At 36.0% G+C, this 10,180-nt stretch overlaps 2 protein-coding genes across 3 annotated transcripts; one reads left to right on the top strand and one right to left on the bottom strand.

Moving 5' to 3' along the window:
- The first annotated feature begins 215 nt into the window (after positions 1–215).
- On the top strand, positions 216–4,407 carry LOC113777203. Of its 2 annotated transcripts, none has more exons than XM_027322245.1 (9): positions 216–395; positions 533–607; positions 684–753; positions 1,753–1,843; positions 1,922–1,983; positions 2,524–2,834; positions 2,922–2,955; positions 3,038–3,157; positions 3,810–4,407. In XM_027322245.1, exons 2-9 carry the CDS (start codon positions 560–562, stop codon positions 3,995–3,997), a joined length of 924 nt encoding a protein of 307 aa, XP_027178046.1. In that variant the 5' UTR covers positions 216–395; positions 533–559; the 3' UTR covers positions 3,998–4,407. The 2 variants fall into 2 exon arrangements, with proteins under 2 accessions (XP_027178046.1, XP_027178040.1); XM_027322239.1 differs by having other exon boundaries at positions 2,913–2,955.
- Positions 4,408–7,248: 2,841 nt separating this feature from the next.
- Positions 7,249–9,561, bottom strand: LOC113778099 (uncharacterized protein C6G9.01c). Its single transcript, XM_027323376.1, has 2 exons — positions 9,362–9,561; positions 7,249–7,895 (listed from the first exon to the last, which is right to left on the bottom strand). The coding sequence occupies exon 2, from the start codon at positions 7,886–7,888 to the stop codon at positions 7,430–7,432; it is 459 nt and encodes a 152-aa protein (XP_027179177.1). The 5' UTR covers positions 7,889–7,895; positions 9,362–9,561; the 3' UTR covers positions 7,249–7,429.
- Positions 9,562–10,180: the final 619 nt, after the last annotated feature.

Raw genomic sequence — 10,180 nt, 5'->3', positions numbered from 1 at the left:
TAAGAAAGAGCGAGAAAAATAAATAAATATATATTTATATGAGCAAGAATAAAGATGACAACAATGAAAATATATTAATATATTATGGGTGGGGTATTGTAATACTAGCCTGTATTGCAAGGGGTTAACTGCAATTTCGCCTCAAAGAATTTCATCAAATATTATTTTATTTTGTTTTCTTCCCCACAAACTCCCGCCCAAACCCTCAACACTCTTTCAGTCTCGTTCACTCATTCCCTGTCTCTCTCGCACAGACACAGACCGGACATAGACACACACACACACACAAACTCACACTCACTCACGCGCACACACATGTTCCACCAAGACGCCGGAGGCTCATTTCTGCGTGATTGAAGGATTATTATTCCATTTTTACTCCTTTATTCGGCCCGGTGAGTTCGAATTTTAAATTTCTAGGGTTTCCGTCCGTAATTTACCCTGTTTCTTGCTTATTTTCTAGTTAGAGATGAATTTAAATTGCATTTTGATAGCTCTTTTTTTTGTCATTTTTGGCAATATGGCCTAAAAGTACTGGTTGCTAATTTGGCCGTTTGAGATGGAGACACTTTACACAAAGTTATACAACAAGTACATTAAACTCAAGGTAATTTTTTTTTATTTTGATTTTGTTTTTGGATTTAATTTTATGGAAATTTATCCCTTTTTTTATGGAATTGTAGAAAGAAAAGGATACGGCGATGGAGAACCTGAACCGCGATCAAGAAAAAAAGTTTATGAATTATGTGATTGGTATGTATGTAGTATTTCTTTATCTTGATCTTACCTGCTATGTATGCACATCTTATTCTATTTTGGGGAATTCATGATTTTGAGGGTTCCTTGTTTTTGGCGGGAGGTTCTCAAGTAGTGTTTTGAAGTTGGAAATTGGTAAGAAAAAAGGAACGTTCTATAAAAAGTTATTTTGTATTTTATATTTGGTGTAAAGCTCAAATGAGTAATTATTGTATCGGGAACATCATGTGGCTTTAATTTCTTATTTCAAGCCACAATAGAAGAGTGAAAAACGTGGGGACATAAGTTGGTCTGCTTAAGAACTGTACATTTTTACTGTTCCCCTTTGGACTACAGCAGTTTTATGCAGAAGTTATGGAAATGAAGCTGTTGCAGGGAGAGAGGAGAGAGACTCTGGATTTTGGTAGTTTACACAAAACTATGAAAATAAAGCTGTTGCGCGCACACACACATTGAGAGAGAGAGTCAGTCTGCGCATTGTGGTAAAAGAATTTTTTAGATATTCGCAGCAATGTAATTTAATTATATGAGATTCAATTTACACAATTTTGCGTAGACAAAAGACCTACTTTTGAAGGTTTTAATCTTGTTCATCTCCTTGATCCTCTAGGCTTCTTCTACTGAGGATTTGAATTTTAGAACTTAGCATAAGAGAAAGTAGTTATAGCTTCTTTTGGGATCAGAAGCACTTAACATGCTTCTTGCACTTTCATGTACTCTTTTAACCAACACAGTTCATTCCTCAGTCCTTTCTCAGGAAATAGGATATCTAGTTAAATCCTTCCAGATAAGCAAAGGATGAAGAATATAGCCTCATCAAATTCTATTACCTGTCATTCTTAATTCATTGATATTGAGGAAAACCTAGCTTCAGCGTTTTTGTTGCAATTATCTCATTTAATTCTTCTTTCCAGCTATTGTAATATCTGATTTTCTTTCCATATACCTGTAACGTTATAATCAAAGTGATTGACTCAAGTGGTCATCTTGATGCAGCTTCAGACGAAATGATAGAGTTCTTAAGAAGTGAAAATGAAAGACTAGGCAACCAAGTCAGTGAGTTAAGAAGTGAAATGGCTTTGCTCAGGCATGTATATCTGCCTCTTTTATTTTGTAGTATCTTCATAAAGCTATATGATGAAGTTGACCTCATTCTTAGCTGCAGATCTACCAAAGATGAAGAATGTATTCAGTACAACAAACTGTTGATGGAAGAAAACCTAAATAGTAAGATCTAAATCGATATATTAGTCATGTGATTGAAGTTCTCTTGAGCGTAGATGATCCTGGGCTTAATGCTTCGTTATGTCCATTTCATTTCAAAGTTGGTTGTGGCAGCATTGGCTATGTAACTTCAAAGTTCAGAATTAAGAACTTAATTTAAACTTTTGTTTATTTTGTTTAATGAAAAACCAAAAAAAAAAAAAAACTATGGCCCAGCTGAGAAGGTGATCTTTCCATGGAAGATTATGTTTCTGTTTTTCTTGCATACGCATCCCCCGTCCATGATTCTTGATGCATTTTATACTTGGCATACAGAATAGACAGTGCTAGGTAATAGTTGATTAACGTTCTGGAGTCTCATTACCTGATCCACATGCATATCAGAGTGAAATGTTTACATATTCATGAGATCCTTGAAGATCTGCTCCATATTTCTTTCCCTATGGAAACGGTACTTTGCGGATGTACTCGTCAACTGAATTTTAAATGGATCTTATTTTAATTGTGTTACTCTTCGTTCACTTAGCCTCTAGAATATTGCAGATAAAAAACTTCAAGAAGAAATTGAGAGGCTTCGTAACCTTCAACGTGAGGGACGCTGCTGCCAAGCTAGGGATGACAAAGTTGGTGATGAACCTGTTGACATGCCTGTGAGTTCTCAGGTGGAGTCCTATTCTTCAGATGGCATGAGTGTTAGAAAGACAAGGAAACGCAGTAGACAATCTCTGCATGGTAGAGGAGATACAATTACACCATCTGCCACCAAGGAACATGAGCATGAACAGTTGAATGTGTTATCAAATAGATCCTGCAAGGAAACTGAAGCCAGTGATACTCCTTCAGACCATTATGATGTAAGACATCATGAAAACTAAATTTTGGAACCATTTTTCCCTTCATTTCATGGTTTTCTGTGTTGATAATTAATGTAGGTTTTGCAGCCTGCAATCTGCAAAAGGAAGATGAATAATCCAGGTAACCAGTCAAAATATTCACAAGTTATTTCCAACTTTCTTTTCATCATATGTATCACAACTCTTTTGATGCTGTCTTTTAGGCAGTGATGTGGCTGCCAGTTGCATGTTTCAAGAACTAGTGGAATGGGTTGTTGGCTTGAAGTTGTCCATTATTCCTCAGAGTAAAGACTTCTGCATTTCAGCTCTGCATCCATCAAGTGGTAAGCTTTCTTTTGAGTTTCTATTCAAGGTCTCTACTTGTACATCACGCTCTTGTTTGAGAATTTGATTATCATTTGCTCAACATTTATACCTTTGGATAGATTGTTTTTTATGAATTTGAAGCTCGAGATTCTGCCCCTTGTTTGCTTCTTTTTGGAATGTTATTTCAATTCATGTCTGAAAATTCAGCTTTACAAAGCTGCAATACACCATTTTCTCCATATTGCTGTTTCTGACAGGGCATCCTTGCCTCAATAAATTATCCTTTATATTCTGATTTGAGTTCATGGTGTTATGTGACTGTTCAATAATTTTTTTCTGCAATTTTGTAGATATCTTCTGAATGATTGCTATATACAAAGGTGGATTGGAAATACTAGGCTTCTTGAAGATACTTAAGAAATAGTAGTTCGTTGCTTTTACTTTTTAAGCTAGTAGAATATCTGGTACAACAGATCTTAAGTTTATCTACTGTATAGATTGCTCAAATTGAGGAAACCTTGTCTAGGCCATTACCATATTTAACAATTATCAGTAAAGATGGGTGAATAATCTGACGTTTAGACAAAACTTTAGGGGATCTTTTCTAGCAAATTGTCCTTATTTAAGCACAGACTATAAAATTACATTCCTTAACTTTTGTTCATTTAGGTTACTCTTTCACTCTGACATGGGTAAACAACTCAAAGGGTGAACCAGAGTTGCTCTATCATGTTTTAGCACTTGGGACCTTTGAAAGAGTGGCACCGGAGTGGATGAGAGATGTCTTGATGTTCAGCATGAGTATGTGCCCTACCTTCTTTCATAGGGTATCCCGAGTTATACAGCTCAATCACTGACAACTTTTAGCTTCTTTTCTGGTTCTAACTGGAGAAGCGTGGATGTGATCATCCTTCTGTCCTGGAAAGATTTCTAACAAATGGGTGATGCTTTTGTTGATCGTTTGTTATATTGATCTACTCCCACAAATGGATCTATACCTTTATATCTGATGCGGTGATGTCTTTGGATGAAGTCAGATTGGGCAGGTTCAAACCTATTCCGGTAATATTTACAGTACTTGCTTTTCTGCTGTTGTAAATTGAGCTATTTGTAATTGGTGACTTTATGTAAATGGCTTCATCACTGTGGCAATGGGACCTGCAGAAGGTGAGCGTGTTTTCTTTGAGTTTGTAATATGATTCTTAATATTGATGGATCTTCTGGTTCTAGAGGGGTATAAACCACCTTGTGTACCTATTATGCTGTACCTTCAGTTGTCAGACCTCTTATCTTCCGACCTCCCTTTCACCCCATCCCCCCACCTTCCCATCTTTTGCCAATAAAAATAAGGTAAAAGTGAAACTGCCTTTTGCATTCGTAGCTGCTTTTTGTCCTCTTTGCTGTGTGCATGGAAGAAGCATACCATTCTTACAATTAACATGGAAGGAGAAACCTTCATCCTCTGTCTAATAAGAGGTGGAACTTTCCTTGCAAGATTGTTAGCGTTCTTATCATTGGTCTTTGCTTTCATTTCTTGTTTTACAGGTCTTTTGTGGCTTGGATTCTGGAATGCTTCTGAAATTCCTTCCAAGCCTTGTCACTTTCTGTTTCTGTCTCTGTTTGTAATGTAAGATGTGTCATTTTCATTTGCTACTTGGACATTTAATTGTGGTGCATGATCTAATGGAGTCAACAGAGTTAAGTTAGAATTCAGTTACTGGCTTAAAATCTTTGTAATACTAGCCCTTGTATGCAAGGTCCAGGGTTGGGGTTGGCTTTTGCCGAATAGATCTCTCAAGCGATGGTGATGGGATGCAACAGGTTCTTCCTTGGTGGAAGGGTATACGTCTTGCCTGTTGTTGAAACTTGGACGTATCATCATGGAAGCTGGCTTTTTCCAGCCTAGTGTTGCATCTGAAGTTGAGTTGAGCTTACTTTAGCAAGCTTGACTTTGGTTTGACTTTTCTTCTTGCTGAATTTTATAGTCAAATTCGACTTTGGAATGCCAAACATCATAGAAACCTTTATTGCTTAAACTTGAAAAAAAGAGAAAAGGGTTAACTAGTCAGCTTTGAGCATTCTTTAAAACTTGATGATGTAATTTTTTACAAAAGGTAGTAATTTCTGGTTTTTGTTAGTTAGGAGAGGTGATGATGAATGAATAATTTTGGTTTACTTGTAATCTTTACACTGCATGCGAAATAAAATGTTTTCCTAATAACTGTTATTTCTGTCTTTAATATTGACCAATCAAATAATAGCTCTTTTATAATATTTTTCTCTAATTTTCGACATTATTAGTCTCAAAGGGCACTTTAAATTGGTAGTTGGCACGTGAGTTTTTAGCCTAATTTTTAATGGACAAGTTTTTCTTATTACTTGTTCATAGTAACTCTCTAAAAATACCACAAAGTTTTTAATATACACGTATCAAAATATTCAAAAATACACAAATTTTTTATTTTCTTTCCATCTTTTTCTTCATCTTTTTTCTCTCACCTCAACCCACCACCATCGACAAGCAACCTCCTTTTTCCCTCCCCTCCTCTTCCTCCCTCTTTCCCCTTCCTTCTCTCCCCCGCCACCCTCTCCCTCCTTCTACGGCCTTTGGTCGTCATGACCAAAGCCAATCACGAGATCGAATCTAGTCATTGCAACCAGAGATCTGGTCGTAGCAACCAAAAGCCCAGGACGGCGGGGAAGTTGGCGAGGAAAGGGAGGGGATAGGAGGAGAGGGGGACAAAGGGAGAGGGGAGGAGGGAAGAGGAAGGGGAAAGAGGGAGGAGGAGAAGAGGGAGAGAAAAAGCAGAAAAAAAAAGGCTGCTGGTGTTGGTGACGGCGGCCCGTAGTGGGGAGGGAGGAAGAAGAGCACTGGTGGGGTGGGGGAGGGAAGAGAAAGAATAGTGGTAGAGTAAGGGAGAAGAAGAGGAGGGGAAAGGAAAGAAAATAAAATGAAATATTTACACAACCTAAAATTTTTTTTTTACAAGATTTACAGTAAAATTTAACATTCAAAAAACTCGCTATCGAAATGGGGTTTTCATCTCCTAAAACATTAATAAGCATAATCAATCATTAGTAGTACATGGATATGCTTAAAAGAGGTTAGAATATTGTTGTAACGCTAATTGTAACCCTCGTAACTTTACAGGTGATGTTAGTCATGCTAGTTTTTACTCTTTATACAAATGATTCCAAGGTTCACAAATAATGTTGCACTAGTTCCTGAATACAAGTTAGGTACAAAATGGATCCCAAAGTTCACAAAACAATAATAAATAAAAGCCAGATTCTTATTGTGGTCAATCTTTAATGAAGAGACAATTACACGAGGTAAGTTTGAAATTTATGAATGTAAAAGATCGGTATGCAAATTAAAGAGCATGGTTAGCTACGACATCTAGAGTAATTTGGTTTAAGGTTAACTTCTCTTCAAAACCTATCCTTTTCTTGCCCCCCAGGACCACATCTTCATCATTTATTTTAGGGTGGATTTGTTTAACAAGTGCACTTGTTAAGAGAGGCATCGAGTGTTTTTTTTTTTTTTTGGAGAAGTGAAAATTGAATTAGAAAATCGTGTAAATGCAAACGGGTAATAGATATGAGCTTGTGCATATAAAAAGGTACATTACAAATAAATTAGGTATAGTAATCAGGCGTTCTAATAACTGAGCTTTTTCTTTTCCATTTTCTTCTCCTGCCAACAAATTTTCATACTTTGCTGAAGCTTCCATGGACTTCTTGGAGGCTGCTGTAGTTCTTCACTCATAACCTAATTCTACGCATGACCACTTTACAACATCTATTATAAGCACAAAACCAATTCTTGCTTGCAAAACTTTTATGTAATCTGTAAGAGAAATCTTTAGTAACTTCAACCGCTGACACTACATTTTCAAACATAACAACCACAAAAAAAATACAGGGAAAAAAATGTAGTAATTGCATTCAATTCGTCAAGAAAATCCATTTTTGGAGCAAATGATCAAGAAAATTGCTATACAACTCAAAATCACTTGTATACAGGGTTTGTTGAAGATTCCATGGGCTTACCAGAGGATTCTTCACTCATGACGTGTTATAAAACATGATCACTTGACATCTATCGTATGAAAAAAAATCTAGAAATTATATTCAATCCGTCAAGAAAATCCATTGTTGGAGCAAATCATCAAGAAAATTGCTAGTACAGCTCAAAAACCACTCATCTAAACTACAACAATTAGCAAATCAAAACGGAGAAAAAAAGTAAAAAAAAAAAAAAATTTCTGGCAGATGATGCCTTGCCTTCAAAAGCAACAGTCACAATCAAACGGGCACAAAGGAGTACCTCCAGCATCCGCCCTCCCAATCCCCAACTCCTCTTCAGTATATATAGCTAGACCATCTCCGGTCTTCTTCCTCAGCCTCCGCCCAGCTCCTCCTGTTGCAGCTGCTGGTGGGTCACTCCCACCATTTTCCCTTCTAGAACCATTTTTGCTTGTATTCCTCTTACCAGTATTATTCTTCTTTGTCATCATTTTATCGTGATCCGACTCTTTAGCTGGCTTCTTGGATGTGGGCTTCTGATTATCTGATTTCTTGCTTTGCTTCTTCTTTGAAGCGAAAATCTCATCAATCTCATCCCTGGTTCTTTTCGTGGGATGCTGCTTTTTCTGCTCTTGTACTTCCACATCAGCGGCAGCACCAGCAGCTGAAACTGATGATTCTACAGCTGATTTTGTAGCATTCTTTTTGTTTTTGGGCATTGCCACCCTGGAAGGCGGAAGAGATGAGCGTTTGAATTGATGAACCCTAATAAGGTAAAACCCAATTTGCAGAGTTGGGGAAATTGGGATAACGGAAAAAGTAATTGTATAACTTTGATTTTCATTCAAACCTTTAATGAAGTCCTGAACCAGCCTATGGTTGTGATCAGTCAGTAACAGTTTGAAAAATGTAGCATGCTAAAGATAGAGATGTCTGGCTGTAATTTGTAAATGGTAGGTCAACAAAAAGATATAAATAGCAGTTACAAAGTAAATTAAAGGAGTTGGTGTAAGCAATTCATATTAAAAGAATTGCAAGCTGCATCATCTTCCAGATTGAGCTGAGAACAATGCTTGGTGATTCATTTACTATCATACCATTTGGCAAGCCTTCTCCCAATGGCCAATCAACACTTTCAGGATCAAGTTTGAAAGGGCTTTTGCTTGAGAAGATAAAGAACAGCATCACTGGTCTATGTCAAGAATGATTTCAACAACACCAAAGTTTTAACAAGAGGTGGAAAACAGAGCAAGGGATGTGTGGTACATGCAAACTGAAGAGAGAGCCGCTTTAAAGCTAAATCCCAATAAAACTGTACAGCTTCACAATTTTTCCGTGGAATTGCAGCTTCAATGAATTAGATCACCCTCTTTATATCATATAGTATGTGCAAAATTGATGCTGCAAGCAGTTACTTCTCTACTCAATTTCAGCCAAAAACATCATACTCTAACAAATCCTCCTTTAGACTCTCTTACACCTCATTTCTTCCATAGAAAAATGGTACCCGTACTTGGAGGCAGAGCAATTTTCTATAATTTAATCATTCATCATTTTGGATAGCAGACACCTACTTGGAAAGGACTGGTTTACCATAACAAGTTCAAATTTTCCATTTGTTCTTTGTGAAATTATATACCAAAAATCTTAATCAATTCCATAAGCAGCCATTCTTTCTGGAAAACTATTATTTCAAAAACGTATTTCTTGTTTTATTACATTGCCCTCTATAGCATTACCAAATCCCGCTTAATCACCTTATAAAATTCGTTAAATACTACATGAATGAATACTCTTTAAATCAAAATCAATACTTATGAACAACTCTAAGAATAAAAGATTTATTTACTTTAAAAGAATTCATTAAGGCAATGAAAAAAGTTTTCCAGAACAATCCCAGTTAATATGTACTAAACAAAAAAACAAAGTAAAGAAACCCAGAGGACTATGTATGTGTGTGTGTGTGTAACAGAACTCACACGCAAAACGCACTAATGCACTTAGAAAATGTGAGCTTGTGTGTGGATATCTGTACATTCAAACTTACAAGATTAGAATGGCAAAAAATCGAGGGAAAAAATGGAAAATTTGAAAGATTAAAAAACCAAAAATTCAACTGATATACTTACCCAAAAAAATTCACACGTCATCAAGAATCCGGGTAAAATTGAAAGATAAGGAAAAAAATTCACCTGATATCAAGAATCCACCTTGATTTGCCAAGGGAGATATTAACCCAGTGTTCTTATTTTCCAAAGCAGCGAAGTTTAACGGATTGGAGCGATAGGTGAAGAGGCGGCGGCGGAGGCGGCGGCGGTGGCGGTGGCGGAGGGCCTCCGAGTAGAGAGTCGAATGCGTGGTACCGTGAAAAAGTTAGGGCTATGGGATTGAAAAAAATGGTAGCAAAAGTGCAATAATGAATTAAATTACGTAGCAGTCCCTATATATTTAGAGATGCAATGTTTAAATCCTCCTAGTGCACTAAAATTTATCAACTTACCTTAAAATTTATTAAAAATTCTACCATGGCTCTAAAATTTATCAACTTACCTTAAAAGTTATTAAAAAGTTTTACGGGTTTTTTTTTTTTTGTCAAATCTATCATGGTGCTAGAATACCAATATATGGAATTTTCAACTGATTATATATTAAAACAAACTAACCCACGAGTAAGGAGGGAATTGTTTTGGATATACAAGCGTATAAGTTAATCATCAATCATAGATAATTTTATTAGAAAATTGGTTGGACTTGAGCATATCTTGGATCTATTATATTGTCAAATCTCTAAATATAGATAATTTTATATAATAATTTTTTTAACCAACTTAGTTATCCACCTAAATATATATCATTGCATAGATAATATATGTTTTATATGATTAAATTTCATCGATAAGAAATTTGGTTGCATGCAATTGATTATAGTTTACTCTTTATAAAAAAATTATTATATATGTAATTAAATACAAAGAATTCTTCAAACTAATAATAAAGGTACACTCGATGTA

This window comes from Coffea eugenioides, chromosome 1 (genome assembly GCF_003713205.1).
Source record: "Coffea eugenioides isolate CCC68of chromosome 1, Ceug_1.0, whole genome shotgun sequence".
Lineage (NCBI taxonomy): Eukaryota > Viridiplantae > Streptophyta > Magnoliopsida > Gentianales > Rubiaceae > Coffea > Coffea eugenioides.
Note: the sequence above shows the minus strand (reverse complement) of the source record. Positions and strands in the feature narration are given on the sequence as shown.